Below are 21,545 nucleotides of genomic sequence, written 5' to 3'. Positions count from 1 at the left end.
TATTCATTCAAATTGTTTTTATTATTGCTTGTTAGCTGCCCTGAGCCCGGCCTTGGCTGGGGAGGGCAGGGTATAAATAAAAATTATTATTATTATTATTATTATTATTATTATTATTATTATTATAGGTGGTTAGCACTTGCAGGGAAAAATCACTCATAAAGTAGCAGTACAGGGTGGGTTGGAAACCAGACACTTTCTCTGCCCGGTTGGTGGCCATTATTGCACATGAATGGAGAACACCATATTGGTTGCATCAGTACAGATCTGGACTTCCTGACTTGGTTAGAACTATGGCCATGTGTGTCCTGTCTCCTTTGGTTCATGGAAACTACGATGATATGATATGCAAGAATCCTCTTGAAGGAATGACAGAGACAGTAAACAAACATGACTGAAGATCATATAATAGAATATAAAAAAGGTTAATACTTACCTGGCTTCTGCCAAGAGGAGGCAAGGAGGACGGATATCCTCATTTTCTCATTCTACAAATTTTAATGTGTTCACTTAACATGTATTACTGCAAAATCAAGAAAAATATTTTTGGGAGGGCAGAGCTAAACATCAGATTGACAGGAGTGGGCAAGACTCCACAGCACACCTGTATTATTTTGTGGCATTTTGTTTCCCAAGGAAACAAAGCGCCAAACCTACAATGTTTGCAAATGTATTTTAAACATTGTCCCAACAAAAAGTCATCCTAACACCTTGGAGCAAAAAACCCTGCTCAAATATTATTCTAAGGTGTCATCCCCAATGAAGAACTTTTCTCCCCACTTGTAATACTTTGAAATTAATCACCCACAACACCGTATTATTTGTCCATAAGCATCAAAGTATCTGGTGGCATCAAAGTAAGGGAGGCAAAAGTTCAATATTCCATATAGAATCTGGTATTAATCCACCAGTCATTCCTACCTGATACATTTTGTCTTGGTGTTCCAGGGAGCTTACGCTGCATCGACCCAGGGGCGCCTGCCTGGACATTCTACGTGGCTTCGTTGCGAGGGTGTCCCAAGTTAAAGTCCACTCTGTGTCACGTCTTAGATGTCAGGACCCATATATCGGTAAGTGCAAAGGGTTAATCCAAAAGTCTTTGTGGTTCTTGTACTGAGTTAGTAAATTATTCAGATGACCTGAACATTAAAATTCAATTTCTCTTAATCTACGGAAACACTGTGCTGTCAGATAAAACTAGCAGGTGAGCTTAAGATTAAGAAAGGGAACTAAGATTTAAGAGAGCTGTACAGCACGTTCTTAGGGAAATCATTCCTGTCGACTTAGTGAATAACACAGAGATGAAACATATTAAAAATCCTGGAATGAAGCTAAAAGTCAGATGTTGCAGTCTGAATTTTAGATATCTAAACCTGACCTAAAATTGCAGTTTCAGGTGGACTGGGATTTCGCTTTGTAAGGCACACACTCATTCACAGTGCTATTTTTCTAGAAAAAGAGGTGTTGGAACTCATCATGAACTCCTCCCTTGTCCTCTTATAATGGAGGTGCAGGAACTGAGTTCTGGTGACTTCCATCTGAAGAAAAGCCCTGTCCATCCATGGTCCATACTTAGCTCTGGGCAATGGAAGGTTTGTTTCAAGGTGATTCTGAGCTCGCCCACGCTGCCACTTGTCCCATGCCTAGAATGCATATGTCTGAGTGTTTTTGCCTTTGTCCTGCCACTTTCCTCCAGAAAACCCATTTGTTCTGATCATAGGAGCCAATAAAATATTTGAGGGGGCTTGGCCCTTCCAAAGCTGATGGCCATTGCCATTCAAATGGAGTGTGTGTGTGTGTGTGTGTGCCAGTGCCACATCTTGTGATTGATAATGCAGGGCAAGGCTTACCTGCTCCCCCCCCCCAATATTTCATTCAAGTTGGCACCCCAGGTCAGAACTTAAAACACAGGTTTTCCCAGGAGTAAGTGGTAGAATGGATAAGCACTCAATGGGGCCTTTTGCAATTTATTCTAGCCACTTCCTGGGTTCACTCCCCCGTGGTTTTCATGAAATGAGATGATCGTGTGCATTGGAATTGTCCAGAGACTAACACGCACTTCTTCTCCTTTCATGTTAGCTGTTTAGGTAGATTGGGGTGGCAGAGGGCAGTCTGTGCTGAATAGAGCATTGAAGAGGCAACAGCTGACTGCAAATAATAATAGTAACACATGCCTAGAAAGCATGGGACAAACTAAAAGCATGAGACAAGCGGAAGTGTGGACAAGCCGTGTGTCTGTACCCAGTCTTGATTAATTTGTCAGGCTCCTTTTAAACTTAGCATACATGAAAGGGAGATACTCACTTGAAAGTCAAGCAGCGCCCTCTGCTGCCTATTTGTTAACTGTACTTTGTCTTTGGACATTTGACACTAGAGAAGCACTGGAACCTATGCAGGTTTCTTTTTCAGCCATTTGTTGCTTGGGTTGCTCGCTAGCCTAATTTAAACATCAAAAGCCATAGAGGTGGGATAATATGTGAAGAATGCATATTCAAAATAGCTTTTGTTGAGTTTTGGAAATGCACACACAGACACATCTCTAGTAACATTTTATGTAATTTCATACTGAATGAATGATAAATGAGAGTAATCAATATTTGGCCATGTGACTTACATCACCTTATTTCGAATTTCTTAAAATCCACCGACTGATAACATAGTTTGTTCAAAAGGAACAGGGAGGAAATCTACATCATGTAATTCAGCTGCCGTTGCACCTAATGCCTTTCAACTTCTTATGCCAACCTTCTTTGACAGCCTTGGAACAATTTCAACAGCCAGAGACTCCTTGGCAGTTTTCCTTGACAAATACCAGTAGTCAGTGTTCTGCAAATGCTCTGAAAGAGTTTAAGCATAAATGGCATTCAGCATAACATCCAGATGTTATGTATGCATGTATATATTGAAGCAAGGCCAATCGGAAGTGGCAGGAGGAAGGTCATCTGGCCTGGGGCCTCAAGCTCAATGGCAGTACCAGATTTAAACACTTGTTAATTTTTTGGCATTTGATAAATTTTGCAACCTTTGCAATGGCTTCATGTGTTTGCCTAAGCCCTAGCAGAACAGAGAAACAAAGGGGTCGATATAAAAAGAGAAAAGCAGAAGAGCCTCTTAAAAAGCAGTGGAATTTTCTCAGCTCAGGCTGCTAAATCATTATTTTTAGAGCCTTCCTCCCCTGCCCCCAACACACACATGAAACATTTTTCTTTTCACATTTCCCGAAGGGGTGTGTGTGTGTGTGACAGAGGCAGACGGATTGAGAGGACTGATTATTTCTCAGCTCCTACTACGGTGCTGACAGATCAATAAAACAAACACCTCTGGCTGCCAAGTGCTGCGTATGGGATTTGCAAGCACCAAGCCACGTGGAGCACAGGGATATTTAAAAGCCTATTACTTAGATTTACATCTAGTACTTGTAGTCAGTGAACAGCAAAATGGCATTCAGTGCCTAGCAGGGCTATTCTGAATAATTTGCCAGTGTTGACTTTCAGGTCCAAGAAACTCAACCGTGAGAGAAATTTCTCTCCATTGTGTGAATATCCACTTTTTTCAGCACCACTGTTCCTCCTCCCTCACTGCTGCTGGTATTTCACCACCATTTTTTCTGACTACTGTGATTTCTCCCTTTCTGGATTAGCTGTGCAGCTACTCCTCTGTGTACCTGTATGTGAAAACATTGGAGTGCGACAGCCTTCTCAGATTCGTTTAGTAAGGATTTTGACATCCACAGGGCCACCACAGAAAAGACCATCTCCCCTGCTGGCCTACAAACAACGAGGGTTTATGTTCTTGATCTTAATATATGGGCAGGTTGAGAGCCATGACATGAGAGGCAGTGTGGTGTGAGTGGTTAGAGCATCAGGCTAAGACTTGGGTGATCAGGGTTCAAATCCCGTCTCAGGCATGAAGCTCACTGGGTGATCTTGCCTCTTAGCCTAACATGCCACAACTCCAGGCCCCCGGGTCACCCAATGTGTGTCATGGCTGAGTGGGGATTTGAACCCTGGTCTCTCCCAGGTCCTAGTCCAACACTTAAACTGCTGCACCACACTGGCTCTTAATGATAGGCAGGTGTAGGTTTGAGGCCCTGCATTCTCTCTCTCTCTCTCTCTCTCTCTCTCTCTCTCTCACACACACACACACCAGGAACCCAAATTAGTTTTGCTGAAAAGGCCAACCCTTCTCCTTTTTCCACATGATGCCACCAGAAGCTCATTCCCATCAAGTCCATGTGCTCGGAAAGAGTGTGATTTCACGCAGCATTTTAAATTTTAAATGTCAAAGGACAGCAGTGTTTGGCCAGAGCGCTTATAAATCCCCCTTAACAAGAGTTCTACCTACTCCTTGATGCTTTCAGGTTGTAAAATTTTAAAAAAAAATCCACTTCAGACCCAATGAGCCATAACATCCTCTAATCTAATCAATACTGAGCAATAAGACAAGACACTCCAGTGGCCAACTCGGTCAGGGTTTTATTTTCCCCTCTTCTTGTGCGAGGCCTGTTCAAAGTGTTTGTTCAAGAGGAAAATGATCAAGACAAGGAGATGCTTATGTCTGGCTGTCATTGAAAAGCCCTGTTGTGGAGACTTCCGGGTTGGCACCTCCGGCAATGGAGGAGTTCCTCCGATCGGGAGGAATTTGCTCCATGGAAATCAGGGTCTGACCGCCACGGCAAAGGCGGAGACCCACTAAAATCACAGGCGGGAGAAGCTTGTGAACGTGGGATTCTGCTGGCACCCTTTGCGTCTCCCCTGCTCGCGGGGAAACCTAGTTTTGGGGATCCGGAGCGACGTGGGGTGAGTGGCGCAGTGCTTCGAATTGACTGCTTTTTTCACGGAGGGAAGCCGCATTGCTGTTGCCGGAGAGCGCTGACTTTTTCCTGTGGACAATTTGACTCTAAACAACTACCTGTGAGTAGAACGGAAAATTGGATTTACAAACGTCTTAATTTGGTACCGAAATGGGAAGGTTTCAAACAGGAAGTACGCCTTCCCCTTTTATAAATAGATTGAAGCAAAGAAGCTGCAAGCTAAGGTCTTGGAAAGCCTTATGTAAAGGATTAAACTTCCATCGATTAAAATCATTAAACCCTGTCTGGACAAAATACAAAGACTTATTAGAAAATAAGACCCCAAGGTGGCTGTCACCCATGGAAGCTAAGGCTCTGAAAAGACCCAATATGGAGGTCAAATGGCTGAAATATTGGGAAATACTAGAAAAAAGATGGAGATAATTGGAGGCTACAGAGTTTGGAGAAACTAAAAGATAAAGTGCGAGATTGGTTACATTATGCTCAGATTAAAGAGGTTTTTAAATTGGATAAAAAGTTAGGTTTCCAGGTGGAAAAATCGAAGTTGGAAACAGAATTGTTAGAACCTAAGACTAAGGTACTCTCAAGAATGTATAACTTGCTGTTAAAATGGAACACACAGGATGAAACGGTTAAATCAGCTATGATAAAATGGGCACAGGACATTGGGTATAATATTATGTTTGCTGATTGGGAAAAGTTGTGGACCACCGGTATGAAATTTACGGCATGTAATGCCTTGAAAGAAAATATTATGAAAATGATATATAGGTGGTACATGACCCCAGTCAAGCTTGCAAAAATATACCATTTGCCTGATAATAAGTGCTGGAAATGTAAGGAAACCGAAGGAACGTTCTTTCACCTCTGGTGGACTTGCCCTAGGGTTAAGGCTTTCTTGGAAATGATATATAATGAGCTGAAAAGGTATTTAAGTATAACTTCCCTAAGAAACCAGAGACCTTCCTTTTGGGCATTGTTGGCCAGAGGGTGTTAAAGAAGGACAGAACTTTTTTCATGTATGCTACAACAGCAGCAAGGATACTTGTCGCCAAATATTGGAAAACTCAAGATTTGCCCACGCTGGAAGAATGGCAGATGCAACTGACGGACTATATGGAACTGGCAGAAATGACCGGCAGATTCCGAGACCTGGGAGAGGAAGCAGTGGAAGAGGATTGGAAGAAATTTAAGGACTATCTACAAAAACATTGTAAATTATATGAGTGCTAAGAAGGATGCGAGATTGAAAATAACACGGCTCCATTAAGCTAGTTGAAAAGAATATGAGAATAAGTGAATTCAAGAGAAAAATAAACTTTGAATAACTATCATGTTTAAATTGGGTATTCAAGATTTAGATAAAAGTATTCAAAGTTAGGGACATAATATTAGCAATCTATAGAATAAGTATGGAAACAAGGTGATAATTTGCTGGTTAAAATTGTATAATTTTGGAACGCAGGAGCGAGAGACGTGAGGAAGCCCAAAAAGCGAAGAAAATATGGTTACTATAAGATGTTAACTGTATTTCTGTTTTTTTTCTCCTTTTTGTTCTGTTTTCTGTTTATTCTGGTTTTTATTTTATTGTATTAAGAAAATCTTCAATAATTTTTTTTTAAAAAAATAAAATCATTAAACCCCCCTTGGAAGCAGGAGAAGAGGGGGGAAATTTTGGATCGGGTAAGCCTGCAGGAGAGAGTGATAAAAATTAAATTACCACTGCTCTGAACCTGGAAACGGGCTGCCAGTAGATTGACATTTTGGGAGAGTTCATTGACTGTGAATAAAACGTATGCTGACAGTTAGTTAAATAAGAGAAATATATTCTTTCCATTGCCCTCTTCTGCATTTAAAAAGGAGGAAAAGTAACTGAAAATTGAAACTAACTTTACTTTTGGAACTATGCTTGAAAGGATTGATACAAGTGGAGACTGTTTCCCTCTAGAGGGAGCTTTTGAAACTGTTACAAGAGTGGAGCTGGGGAATCTCCAGCTGCATGATAAGAACTGTGAGAATCAAGGATTGACCTTGGACCATTTAAGAATGTCGACAGGAGAAGCCTTAGTGACTGCATTATGCAAGATAAGCTATTCGTTGGAACAGCTTCACAAGAAGACGGATGTTATGGCTACTAAAATTGATAACTTGGGACAAAAAGTGATTAATTTGGGACAAAAAGTGAGCACCAATACAGAAATTATTCAGGATTTGCTACAGGAATCTACTTTAGCAGAACAAAATGTGGAGAAGGAGAAGGAGAAAGTTGCTGTTGTCGAACCTAAAGTAATACAAGTGGGAGCCTCAGCCTTACAGAGGCAAATTGAGGACTATAAGTTGAGGCCTTTTATGATTGAATCTAGAAAAAGTCAGATTTTGAGGATCGGAGCCCGGCCTGGACTGGAGAAGGAAAGCTGGAAAGATCCCTCCATGCAGGGATTAACTGACTTTTGGGACATGGACTTGGGTCAGGAGGAGACTGGAGTTTTGGGGGCCTTTGGATTTGGAGGAATCTTGAAACATGTCCTGAAATACTTCATGGATTTTAGCTTTAATTATGGAAATTTGGCTGACCTGTCAAGAAGGAACAAAAGTATCGTTAGGTCGGAGTTTCCCCGAGATCTGCTCTACAGCATCAAAGAATATGAAGAAGACCTGCAGAAGGGACTTGGAAAAGAGTTAAGAGCCTCGGAAATAAGATCTCCAGGTTGATGGACTGTATGGAGTTGACGGAAGTGACTGGCAGAGTCCGAGACTGGGGAGAGGAGATGGTGGAAGAAGATTGGAAAATTTAAAGTCTATATATAGAAATATTGTAAAATTAATGAGTGATAGAAAAATGTTGGAATGAAATTTTATGGCCTTAGTAGAAATGTTATAAGGAGTTAAGCTTAAATAAGTATACTAGTTTTAATGGAAATAAGATTAAAAATATGTTAAGACATTTATATGATAGAAAATAGAGAAAGATGGAAAGGAATTGCTGAAACAATTAATGGAAGTGGAATACAAAGAGGGAGGTGAGAGGAGGTCGATGAAACAAGGGAATGAAAGATAGAGTATGGAAAAGGTATGATGTATGCTTTTAAATTGTTTTTGTTTTGTTTTGTTTTGTTTATTGTGTTTAGTTTAATGTGTTAAGGTTGTGCTTTGTATTGTTTATATATTGTATTGTATTGTTTTTTCTCTTTTTTGTTTTCTTTCTCTTCTTTCTTTTTTGTAAGCTTTAAAAGTAATAAATATTATTTAAAAAAAAATAATGAAAAGCCCTGTTGTGGTGGTAGCATTCAAAGACACTGTCCAAGGTTAGTTTATGCATCTGCAATAACTGCCTTCTCGTGGGCTGAAGGTCGCATGGCTCCTGACTTAACAAAATGAACCTCTGCTTTTTAATGGTGTATGAGGCTCCTTTCATCTTGTTCCTGAAGACTAGGAATGGTAAGCTTCCTATAATTTCTGTTGAGCACCTTGTTATTTATTCATATCATTCATGAATTGCTCCCTATGAGGCACCTCAGAGCGATTTATGCATATGTAAAACACACACACACCAGTTAAAATAATTGCACATATAAAAATAACTTAAAAACAAAAAATAAATACAATACAATTAAAAACCGCAAAAACAATTATGTGTATTCAATCAAAGTCCAGTGCAATACGGATAGACAACAAATTCCACCTACAAGTCTTGTTGAAAGAGGAAAGTCTTCAACAAGCGCCTGTCAAATATTTAGCAGGAGTGTGAGTGTCACCACATTAAAGACCTAATTCCAATATTGTGATAAGATGGTATCTACTGGGTACCCTTGAGATGATCAGTTGACAAAGTGAGATGATCATTTGACAATGTATGGAATAGGGTGACTTTTTGGTGTCCTGTTCTCAAGTTGTATAAGGCTTTGTATTCCAGCACCTTGAACTTAGTCTAGTAGCTAATTGGCAACCCATGCAGTTATTTCAGCAGTGGAGTAATATGGTTGTGATATTCCTGTAAAGCCCTACATTGCTTCAGTCCAAACCATCTGAAAGACCGTATTCCCTCATTTGAACCTGCCCTAGTTTTGACATAATCAGAATATTGTAGGCGGAAGGAGTGTCTGGGTGAAAATTGGAAGGGAAAGGTCCGGGGAAATCTGGACATATGACAAGCGACGTTGGCCGTGTAGTTTTTGCTGCTTTTCCTTAAAAAATAGCTCAATGATGGGGACATAGGAGAGGGCCTCAGTACTGGCTGCTCCCAGACATTGCAGCTCTTTTCCTAGAGAAGTTAAACTGGCTCCCTCAATGTTGCCCTTCTGCCAGCAAGTGAAGACTTTCTTACTCCAACAGGATTTTGGGAACTGGCTGCTTTTAATGAAAGGGCTGGTGCCATGCTGTTCTTATTTGCATGGTTTTAATAGACTTTATATGTGTATATTAGTTTTACTTCTATAAATGTTTACCGTATTTTTCGCTCTATAAGACACACTTTTCCCCTCCTAAAAAGTAAGAGGAAATGTTTGTGCGTCTTATGGAGCGAATGCAGGCTGCGCAGCTATCCCTGAAGCCAGGAGAGCGAGAGGGATCGGTGCGCAGTTTCAATTCTGAAGAGGCGCTGCGCAGAGAGGGAAAGCTGCGCAGCGCCCCTTCAGCAAAGCAGGAGGAGAAATGGAGCCCCTTCTGTTTCTCCTCCTGCTTTGCTGGAGAGGCGCTGAGCAGAGAGGGAGAGAATATTTTTTTTCTTGTTCTCCTCCTCTAAAACTAGGTGCGTCTTATGGTCAGGTGCGTCTTATAGAGCAAAAAATACGGTAATTGCTTTTAAATTATTGGGTCCCCCCCCCCAATGCTTTTAGCCGCTCTCATTTTTATATGAAAGCTGCCTTAAGTCCTGTCAGGGGAAAACAGCAGGATATATAAATAAATATATAATGATATTAATAATGATATACCCACCCCAGTGAGCTGTCTAGCTGGCCTATTATTTCACCAGTTGCATCTTCTTGTACCGTGCATCTCAGGGCATTGTCTGAGGCCATGTGATGCAGCCACGTTGCTGAAACTAAGTCCATGCTTGGCTGGGAAAGTATGCTACCTTGAGTGTCATGATGGAAGGAAAGTGAATCTGAAACTGATTTAGGAGTTGCAGGGTGGTGCACAGGGAAAGAAGAGGGTGGGAAAGTTCCATTGTGCTAGCAAAAATGTTTAGGTGGCTAGTCCCTATGTTTCTTTGGTATATGGCTGAATTTGTATAGTGGCAAAGTGTCCATATTGCATTAAATGAATGATGGTGGTGATGAAAGTGGAACAACACTGTCTTTTCCCAGGAGCAAATCCCTACATTGTCATCAAGTGTGAGAATCAGAAAGTTCGTTCTCCTGTGCAGAAGAGCACCCTCAGTGCTATTTTCAATACACAAGCCATTTTCTACCAGAGGAACATTGCGAGCCCGATTGTTGTCCAGGTAAGAGAAATTATTACATTCCTACTTGTACCTGCTTTCTACTATTTTCTTTCCTTCTCCTTTTGTTTTCTTAAATTTCTATGGAACCCACAGCAGGGTAGCAGACATTAGATATTTTATTTTAAAGTATTTCTAAACTGCTTAAAAGTTTAAGCATTTCTGAACAGCGTACAATAGTACAAACCAACCTAAAACAATATAATAAAAACAGAACTCCTACAATACAGGTTCCAGTTTAATGGATCATGGAAAGCACAATAATACATCATTAGAGGTGATTCCCAAACAGCCTCCCACCCAGACACTAACCTGACCTAGACCTGTTTAGTTTCAGCAAGGTGATGATTGTATGAGCCTTCATACCAAATCTTGAGGCATGTGACCATAGCCTTAGATGTGTGGGACATTGTGCATGCATTTAATAGGGATTTTTCATTTAATTTTATTGATTTTTACATGTTATGTTCTTTTAACCTATCTTCCTCCAAGGGGTACGCTTTCCCCTACCATTGTTTTTCTCGTGTCAACAGTTTAAGCAAGACTGTTATGTACAGTACTAAGCTTGAATCTTAGAACAATAGGCAGGTAGGAGCCTAGAATACAACAACCTGATTGGCCTGCGGGAGCAGCCCAATCAGACCCCAGGAGGAAGTTTATCAACCTATTAGGCCGGTAGAATCCTAGAATGCAACAACTGATTGGCCTTCAGCAGGAGCCCAATAAGGCTCCAGGAGGGAAACATAATCAACCAATCAGACAGTACTCATTGTGTAAATAATGTATATAAAGCCTGAGTTCGGGGGGAAATTCAATCACTGTTCCTATGAGCTGAAATAAAGAGCATGAAATTACTACTCAACTTTGAGTATATTTCAAAGACTAAATTAAAACTGGTTCAATGTCACTTAGGCTATGTACACACTATAACTTAAAGCACATTTGAAGCAATCGCCCTCTGGGTAGTGCAGTTTATTAAGGGTTGCTGAGAACTGTAACTCTGTGAGAGGTGAACCACAGTGCCCAGAATTCTCTGAATGTGCTTTAAAAGCATAGTGTGTACACAGCCCAAGTGTGTTTTATGGGTATCCCCAGTCCAACAGAAGGCCAACATAGTTGATTTACTTACTTGTTACATTCACAGCCTAGTGTATATTACAAAAAATATGCTTTTGTAAAAGTGTGCTTAAACAGACCATTTTTTTAGTTGGGGGGGGGGATGAAAAAGCAGTTGCAAAACTTCATTCTAGAATGCCCTCCGTCCAAATGGTTTTCTGCTGTAAAGCTTGCCATAAACACTACCAGAGGCATTTAGTAACAACTCGGGGCAATTTTTCAATAGGAAACTGGAGTGTGGCTCTAATCTGGACTGGGACTCCCTAACTGCTTTTTCTTCAAATTACAAGTGGCCACCGTAGTACATTTTAACATAATAAAAAAGCAGGTATATTGTGATGGGTAAATTCTGGTTGTTATTTATTAATTTTTAGACCACTCAATGGCAAACAGCCTTCTAAACTGGTTACAAGTATAAAAGGCAATTATTAGAATATATATAACAAAATATTAATATAACACATACATATATAGTATATAACTTAAGCTATAAACATCCATAATTAAAATATGCAGTAAAGCAATCCCACTAAAACAACACAGCAAAGATACTACAGTTGTACTTTTGCGAACTATTTTTGGAAGCCGAACGTCCGACAGAGCTTCTACAGCTTCTGATTGGCTGCAGGAGCTTCCTGCACCCAATCAGAAGCCACGGAAGCCCTGTCGGACGTTCGGCTTCCAAAAATAGTTCGCAAATTGGAACAGTCACTTCTGGGTTTGCGGCGTTCGGGAGCCAAAATGTTTGAGAACAAAGCTGTTTGAAAACCAAGGTATGACTGAAGTAGATTTATATGTGATAGGAATGGCTGTATGAAACACATGCATTTTAAAAAGCCAGCGGAACTCCAGTGCAGATGGGGCCTTGTATACTCTGTATGTGTATATATGAAGAGAAGGTAAGTGAGAGGAAATCAGGATAACAAAGGATGCATGTGGTTAGATATACTAAACCTGCATTTTTACTTGGGCAAATCTGTCAGTAACAGTCTGCCAGTAGCAGCAATGGTGCTAGCGTGGAACGGAGAACAGGGGTGTGAAAATGTTTCCCCTTAAAGCATCTTTTCTGTGATTTTGGGGATGGCTTTCAGGGAGGTGAAAAACACACCACACATAGTTCCACGATCTGTATGTCTTTGTTAATTGGATCCTCTGCGGCTGTCATATAAGAGGGAAGACCACTTTGCTGCGGGAGGGAACCTCTGAACAGTTTCAAGCGCTTGCAGCCTGTAGCAGCACGTAGCTGTGTTGGGGACACATCTTTGCCATCTGTGCAACAGTGATACACAGAACCCACAGAGGTCAAGGCGAGGTTGAAAGAGGAGAGCTCTTCCAATTGAGGGCTTGTACAGATGACCTTTTGACCCTTTCCAATTGTGGGAAGGGGGAGGGGTGCATGGGGAGGAAAATGCCAGCCCATCTAGCAGCAATTATTTCTCATTTCCTTCCTATCTCTGTAGGTTTGGCACAGCGGGCTCCTTTGCGACAAGTTCATGGGACAAGTGCGCATCTCAGTATCACCCAATTACCCCAGAAGTCTTCAGAAGTTCCAGCTCCAGGACAGAGGGAGTCGCGAAGATTATGACATGCCAGGTCACATCACCATCAAGGTTGTTACTAGCGATGACCTCGTGGAGTTCTGAATTCTAAGGGCTGACAGGCAAGAGTTTCCAGTGAGCATCCGCAATGGGGATGGAGCGAGAGCCACTGATTTGCATCTTGGTGTGAAATGCTTTAAAATGCTTGGGGTGTTGTGTCTGGGTCCTACTTGGGCAACAACAAATGGCCAACAAAAGAGAAAGAAGCAGAGAGCAAATGTGCAGCCAAATATATCATTTGTCTTTCTCTTTCAACACACATACACACACATACAGTATATATCTCCAAACATATTTTCTATCACAGATAGCAGCTGCTTCCAGGCACTGGCTTCACTAGTGCAATTCACATGAAACCATTATAGCCTTGCAATGCATTTTAGCTGTTCTGCTAGAAAATAGCATTTCATCAGAACTTTGGGAGCTGCCTTATGCCAAGTATAGCTCAATATGGTCGACACTGACTAGCAGCAGCTCTCTGGGGTTTCAGACAGTGAGCTTCTTCCAGATGCTGGGGATTGGACCTGGGGCCTTCTGCATGCAGAGCAGATGCTCCACCACTGAGCTATGGTCCTTCCTAAACAGCACGGTTGAATATTGCTTCTAATAGTAAGAGTCCTTTTAGTTGCATTAAGTAAATGCCAAAGTATTTGCTAAATTTGACACAAGCAATGACAAATCCCAGCATGGGAAAATCAGAGTTCTGGGATGCGAAACACAAGCTTTGCCATTCCTAATACTCAGCTGTGGGGAATGTAGTTTAAAGGCTTGCATCTGTCCACATTGGGAAGGTATGCCTGCCTTCTATCTGAGCCAGCTGAATTGTATGACAGCTCTTTGGACAGAAAAATGAAAGGAATATGGATAGGATAGCTGTTTATTGTACTGAGCCTTTTTTGCACTGTTGCTTTTGTTTTCGATGCCTATCTGTTATCAGTTCAGAATACCATAACACACACATAACCGGCTGTTAAGAAACATAACATTATATATAATAAAACTGTAATCGTCATATCAAAAAATTGCAAAGCACAGTTCCTGGTGGCAATAACATATCATATTACTGTTAACCTTCTGTATGTTTTTATTGTCGTAAAGTCCAAAGATTGTCAAGTCCAACAATTACAATGTACAGTTCTTGTTGGCAATGCCATTTCATAGTGATGTCTTCCTTCTGCATAGTCCTAAGTCTTAAAAGTGTAACAAACAGAACCACTTAGTAACAATAAGGCAGCTGATGATAGACCAGTTCTCAGGATACACCCTTGTTTCACCCATTGGTTGGGCTTCTTCAGCAACAAGGTTTCCAGGAGATTTTTCAGTAGGTTTTTTCAGACGAAATAGTCCACAGGAACGCAGAAGTTGCCAGTCAGAGATGCTCTGTATGAATGATCATTGAAACTAAACTATATAGGAGCAATCCCTGCAACAGGGAAGGTGCAGGCAATTAGAATTAAATATTCTTAAAGAAACCTAATTGCAATGATACCCAACCGATACAAATCCAAAAAGTTAAGTATTCCACATCTTCATTTATATACTATTAAAACTTTATCAAACTTTTTCAATGAGGCTTAATCATCAATGGATCCCATCTGGCAAATGGTCATTGCGGTCTCCACTCCCTAATACTGATCATAAAAATATAAATTAATCTTAGGAGATTGTAACACCATTAATTACCTAAACACCTGTGTGTTACAAGAAAGGATACCTTCTTTGCAGTAATTCAGACAGCACAGGATATCTATAGAAGAAATAAGTAAAGTCAATCAAAGATATTCTAAGTAATAATCAATAGGTACAGGCAATTAGAATCTATCATTCTTAAAGGAACATAATCACAATAATATCCAACTAGTAGAGATCTAGTACATTAAGTTTTTTCCATCTTCATTAGTATTTCTTCATTTTTAAAAGATTTATCCAGTGTAAATTAATCATAAATAGATTCCACTTGCTAAATAGTCATTGCTGTCTCCACTGTTTATATTGCAATAATCAAACTATTAATATGTAACATCATTAATATCATTAATTACATTAATTACATCATTAATTACATAAATTATATCAATAGAAACAGCCATGGCAAATGACTAGGTCAACACACACCACAATTGTCTTGTTGCGTAAATCATGTTCAGAGTACCACAACACACACGTAACTGGCTGTAAAGAAACAACATATATAATAAAACTGTAATCATCATATCAAAAAGTTGCAAAGCACAGTTCCTGGTGGCAATAACATATCATATTACTGTTAACCTTCTGTACGTTTTTATTGTCATAAAGTCCAAAGATTGTCAAGTCCAACGATTATCTGTTATCAGTGGCAACATCTGAATAAAATGTATGCTTTTATTATTGAGTTGTGTCCAATGGTTGCATGAGTAAAAAATCGTTTGTACAACTCTCTCTTCCCCTCCTCCCACCTGCTCCTTCCAAAAAACACTCTCCAGAGGGTTGACCCTTCAAAGTGGGGGTTATGCAGATGGGCAGGGGGATAATCAGCTAGAGGAATCTTCTTGGCAGAAGTTCCACTTGCAGAAGATCACTCCATTTTATTTCAGGTTACTTTCTTGCTCCCTTCCACTTGTTGGAGCTGGGAATTCCCATTTCCAGCCCCACCCCTAATCCAAGCCACCAAACCTCCTTAGAAAAAAGTATTGCCCCATTCTAGAAGAGCACCATAAGATCAGCACATTTCCAGGCAAAGGTGCCTTTGACCCAGGCCCAGCCCACGAGTGTGGAAGCCTCCAGGGCCGGCCCAATGCCCAAATAAAGATCTACATCAGGATCTGCTGCACCTGGGGATTCTGCCATCCACGAGGCTTCACCTTGTCTCATGGTTGGGCCGGCCCCACCCCCCTCCCATCTCACCCTGCCACCTCCACTAATAGCAGATAAGCACTGCTACCAGCAGCACCAGTTTCCAGAGACATATCACGAGATCTCCCCTAAAACCAGGGTGGGGTCAGGGGAGCTCTCTTCCTCCTTCCCATTTTTCCTACCTCTCTCCTATAGCAGAGATGTTGCCTCCCACTTCTCTGGCTCAGATTAACATTTGAGATGGAGAACGAATTGAAATTGCACAATCAGGATACGGGTGTACTTTATGAACATGCCAAATTTGTATTCCAAACCAGGCAATTCAGAGATTTGCTGACATCGATTGTTAGCAGACCTTGCAGCTTGATGGAATTACCGTAGTTTGGAATAATCACTTGCAGTTCTTGGAGTTCAAATGCTTTATTCATGAAGAAACTACAGGATGAATAGTGAGGAGAGTGAGAAACAGAAGACATATTCTCTCAACAAGCTAGGGATGAATGATAAACAAAATGGCTCAGCTTATAGGGGTGGAGTTAACGTAGACAAAGAGGCTTACGAACAAGTGCGGCTAGATTGCTAGACAAACAGTGCCCTCGTGTGGTTTACAGTAACACATACATTAACTACAAACTCAAGAGAAGGAAATGTATTTGTTTTCCTCCAACGTGGGTATGCACAAGCTAGGGGAAAAGGGAACCCCCTGACCCTAAAGGACTTGCAATATAAATCTCAACAACAGCAGAGACACGAATGGGTGGGTAGTGGCAATGGTAATGATAGATGACTAATAGCAAGTGCATGTTCCTTAGTCTCATTTGTGGATGAGGACTAAACAGGTTAAGGATAACAGCTTCTCCAGAGCAGTCATCCTGATTTGTTTTGCACAAATTGTGCAGAATTTATAATATGCCCTCTGTTTATTGGGCATTTGCTCTGATTTGCTTGCAGGGGAATTATACACCTTTTTGTCAACCACTGGTTTATCACACGCTTTTTGGTGCATATCCTCATCATTTTCATAACTGCAAAAAGTCATTTTTTAAAAAGGGGTGTATCCTGGAGGCTCCTCATAGGTGCTGGCTCTCTGGGGCCCTGGGTGCCCGAGCACCCACAAAATGCCCCATGAAGGGGCTGGGCACCCACAAAATTTGGCACCAGGGTCATGCACGCTGCATGGCACCCACAACCCTAGACACCCACGGTCGCAGGGCCAAGCTGGTACTCCTGAGACTACTTATGGCTTCACAGCAAAGGTGGCCTTCACAGGATGTGAGAGGTGATGCTTGCCCTCTTTGGGAATTCTTTGAACAGTGTTGGAGTGTGGAGCAGGACCATGCTAATTAGCCCCACCCTATTATTGCACACCCCCCCCTTGCTATCTATACACACATCACCAATATCTGCAGCGAGGGAGGGCCTTTGAGCATATAGTTGTATATGTGAAGCAAGACAAGGATCCTTATGAACAGAAGAAAAGCCCTGCTGAATCAGACCAGTTCCCCATCTACTCCAGCATCCTGTTTTTCTCCAGTTTAGACAGAACCCCTTTTTTGAACTTGACCTGTGATGATTCAAAAGGTCAAATCTTCTTGGCTTAGCACCTGACATATAGCTGGTAGTCTGCATTTGGCTAAGCGGGTCTTGATTTTTGCATTTTTGCATTTTTTCAAACTGGGGCCTAACAAGCTGGTGGTGATTTGGGATTTTACTTTACTTTATTGAGCACTCGCCACCTCTGGAAGCACCCCCCCAACTTGACAATGAAAGTAAAATCCAATAAAGTGAGGGCACAGATTTAAATATTTGCATTAATTCTCTTCATATTCCTCAACATGCACTGAGAGCCAAATCACCTCTGATTCACCCTGTTTGGAGGCTCAAACCAGTAGATTAACTCTATTTTTGTCCTGATTGGCTTGTAAGTATTAATCTGAATTGACTTGCAGCTGACCTCCTGGTGCCTCTGCTGCTGGCTGCTCACTGGTGGTTTGCAAGTGCTGAGCTGAAGCTGCTGTTTGCATTCCTAACAACTTTGATCCAAAGGGGCCTCCTGACCCTGCAAAGTCTGCATGGATGGCAGAGTTCTCCCATCGCAGCACGTCAGCACAGCTATGGCGTGGGCTGCTTAAGTTCTGGGGATTTGCAGGATGCACATGTAAAGGTGTGCAAGGCTTCTTCTTCTTTTCCATTTCAGAATCCCATTCATTTTTGGTAGGGAAAAAAAAGAAAGAAGACTCGCTCACACTATGCATTTGAAGCACTCTTATACCACTTTAAGAGACACGGCTTCCCCCAAAGAATCCTGGGAACTGTAGTTTGTTAAAGGTGCTGATAGTTGTTGAGAGACTCTTAACAAAGCATAGTTCCCAAAATTCTTTGCTGATGACCTGCATGTCCTATTATTTGTAGGCTTGAATTTCCCGATTTTAATCCATGTTCTTTTTTCTTTGATTTTTAGGTTAGGCATTTCTTCATGATTCCAACCCCCCCCCCCGCCCCAATTCAAAATCAGAAGCAAACAGGCTGGACAGAGACTTTATTATTACTACTATTCCTTATTTATCAGTATTATATTTTTATCCAATCCACCTTTCCTCCAAGAAGCTCAAGGTGGCATTTGTGGGTCTCCTTTTCCCCCCATATTATCCTCTTGACAACCCTGTGAGGTAGGTTAGGCTGAGAGAGTGTGACTGGCTCAGGGTAACCCAGCGAGTGTCATGGTTGATTTTAACCCTGGTTTCCCAGGTCCTAGTCCATGGGTAGGCAACCTAAGGCCCGTGGGCTGGATGCGGCCCAATCGCCTTCTCAATCTGGCCTGCGGACGGTCCAGGAATCAGCATGTTTTTACAGAGTAGAATGTGTGCTTTTATTTAAAATGTATCTCTGGGCTATTTGTGGGGCATAGGAATTCATTCATTGTTTTTTTTCAAAATATAGTCCCGCCCCCCACAAGGTCTGAGGGACAGTGGACTGGCCCCCTGCTGAAAAAGTTTGCTGACCCCTGTCTAGTCCATTGAATACCCATCCACCTTATTCCATATCCTGGAAAAGAAATGTGGAAATTAATAAGCAGGGTGGGGAAAAATAACCTTTTCTTGTATAAGGAGTCTCTTGCTAGCAGTCCTGCATGGCAGCTTTAAGACCAGATCAGGCTGCAATCCTGTAGGCTACATGCATTGACAAAACGGCAATGTTTCCGTGCTCCCTGCTTGGTTGCAAAGGAGGAGGATGTGGAGAGAACCAGAATAGGTGGGAAAGAATGTAACTTTTCTCCCAGCCGAGAAGCAGAGACCACTTGCAAACCAAAGTTAATATGCTTTTCAGTTTAATTAAGTGCCAACTATTTTTAAAATTGCAATGCTCGTGCATTACAGGGAGAAAATCAGAACAACATGGCCACACCCATGTTCTTTTGCCATGCTCCTTGACATTGCAGCTGCAGCAGGTCTTGTGGGCAGCAGCCACCACTGTCAGAAATGCTCCAAGGCTTGATTTCCCCCTCCTTGGCGACGTGGGAACTACCGATACATCCCATTAAGGAATGCACGGGTGCAGTGACCAGATGTGACCACACTATGGCAATCCTGTTCTATAGTTCACTGTCCACCCAGCTGCCTGAACAACTGTATTTAAGGCCACGTCCAGGCTGCTTTTATTTTCAAATGGGATTCAGTCACATAATGGTAAACTAATAATTGCACTCACTTGATTGGGAAGCACTGTGCAACAAAAAAACCCTTTCCCAACAAAAAAGATAAGACTTTTGCAATAATGCATTGGGAAGCAAGGAAAAGCACCTCTTGCCACTACAAGATCAAGTCTCCTGCAAATGAGTCAGGATGAATGCTCAATAAACCAGTCATCTGGTAGCACTCAGCATTGTAATACTGAGATCCCTTGCGATATTTAGAAGACGCTAAAACTTTCTTTTATTCTCACTGGGCTGAGGGTGAAGGACTTGGAGAATATCGTTCAGGCCTTTATGGTTCAAGAGGAATCTTTGAGACTGAGCATCCCACTTCCAAACCAAACACATTAGCCCCCACACCCAGGGGCAAAGGAAGGCTAACCGACACCCAGTGTGGGGTGTTGGGGGCAGGGTAAACTGACCAGCGGTGTGTGGCCCGTACATAGCAGCGCTGTACAGTACATACGCTGCCAGGCTCTTTTCCGACAGCGCCACTCGAGTGCCGTGCGGACGGTGGTGGGATCTTCTGCTTGCGACAGCAGCGGCGGCAGAGGGATTCTCCACATGTGGCTGTGGCGGCATGATGGCAGTGGCGTGCGCTGCTGCACCCGGGGGTGGTGGGGCAAGCCTCCCGCAGGGTACCTTCTTGTCACCCCCTCAGAGATGGCACCCAAGGCGACTGCTCCCCTGCCCCCTTCCTCTACCACTGCCCACATCATACTAGGACTCAGGTTTGATTTCATGTTTCTCTGCCATAGCAGTTTCTCTCCCATGAAGCATCAAAACCAACGAATAGCAACAAAAAGAAATTATAAATGTATAAGTTAGGGTGTCAGGGGTGTGTTTTAGGCATTACTGGCACCATGACTGGCTAGTCACGCACCATTTTCTTACACACATACTGTTCTAGTAGTCATAGGAGTAGGATAGGAAGACACATGGCACCAACTCAGACCACAGGTCCATCTACTTCAGTATTAACTCCACCAGCCAGGAAGAACATTTTGACGGGAAAAGCTGTTCAACAGGGGAACGGACTCCTTCAGAAGGTGCTGGACACTCCTTCATTGGAGATGTTTAAGCAGAGCTTGAATGGACAACAGTCATGGATGCTTTAGCTGAAAATTCTGTATTGTAGGGGGTTGGAATAGGCAGGGTCCCTTCCAACTCTACAGTTCTAGGATTCTATGAACCTGGAGTTCATATGTTGTTGGACTACAACTTCCATCCTCTTCAACTATTGGCCCTGTTGGATGGGGCTAATGGGAATTGTAGTCCAGAGTTATTATTTTTCCAGCCCTGGCAGAGATGATGGAGATTGAGCATGTAAACATTTACCTGCAATGCATGTGTTCTGCCACTGAGTTATGGAACTCCTGCTCCCCCTCGCAAAAATATGGAAAATAGGAACATGCTGAATACCTTTATAGCTAAAATAGCGTAAATATGTGTACAGCTAGCTACTCCCATTGTCTACCAAAATTTGGCAGCATCTGCAACATCTTTTCATCGGCTTTTATAACTCACCTTTCCTCCAAGGATCTCAATGTAGCATACATGGCTGTTCCCCTCTCCAGTTTATCCTCACAACAACCCTGTGGGGTAGGTTAGGCTGAGATGGTGTCTGGCCCAAGGTCACCCAGTGAACTTCATGACCAAGTGGGGATTTGAACTCTGGTCTTTCAGGTCCTAATTCAGAACCCTAACTGCTACAAGACAGTGGCTCTCCACTACACCACAAGAATCTCAGACAGTAATCAGGATGCTTATAGACCAATTAAATGAGAGTGTTTGAGCTGTTCCACTTGGTACCAATTCACTTTGCTGGAAATCTTTGTGAACCTGATACAGGCCACTGTGCATGTTACATTAATGAAGGGTGGGGGGGACATCTCAGGCCCATGCATGACATTTGACCCTGTCGACGGGGTGAGCTCCCGTTGCTCAGCCCCAGCTCCTGCCAACCTAGCAGTTTGAAAGCACACCAAAGAGTGCAAGTAGATTAATAGGTACTGCTCTGGCGGGAAGGTAATGGTGTTTCCATGTGCTGCT

The 21,545-nt window shown here is 42.1% G+C and overlaps 1 protein-coding gene and 1 long non-coding RNA gene across 2 annotated transcripts in view; one reads left to right on the top strand and one right to left on the bottom strand.

The window, feature by feature from the left end:
- The window catches only part of LOC309333671, an 86,820-nt gene extending 80,968 nt beyond the window's left edge, over window positions 1–5,852 (bottom strand). The window contains exon 1 of the long non-coding RNA XR_014152661.1: window positions 5,769–5,852. This is a non-coding gene — a long non-coding RNA (uncharacterized lncRNA). The remainder of the gene's footprint in view (window positions 1–5,768) is intronic.
- CAPN6 (calpain 6) overlaps window positions 1–15,341 on the top strand; it is a 76,837-nt gene extending 61,496 nt beyond the window's left edge. The window contains exons 12-14 of the mRNA XM_081846975.1: window positions 949–1,070; window positions 10,120–10,256; window positions 12,830–15,341. Coding sequence (XP_081703101.1) covers window positions 949–1,070; window positions 10,120–10,256; window positions 12,830–13,012 — 442 coding nt within the window. The 3' untranslated portion in view covers window positions 13,013–15,341. The remainder of the gene's footprint in view (window positions 1–948; window positions 1,071–10,119; window positions 10,257–12,829) is intronic.
- Window positions 15,342–21,545: the final 6,204 nt, after the last annotated feature.

The sequence above is a fragment of the Podarcis erhardii genome (assembly GCF_964252035.2).
Source record: "Podarcis erhardii genome assembly, chromosome: Z".
In the NCBI taxonomy this organism is placed as follows: Eukaryota; Metazoa; Chordata; class Lepidosauria; order Squamata; family Lacertidae; genus Podarcis; species Podarcis erhardii.
The sequence above is the reverse complement of the archived record's forward strand: the minus strand, read 5'-3'. Positions and strand labels throughout refer to the sequence as shown.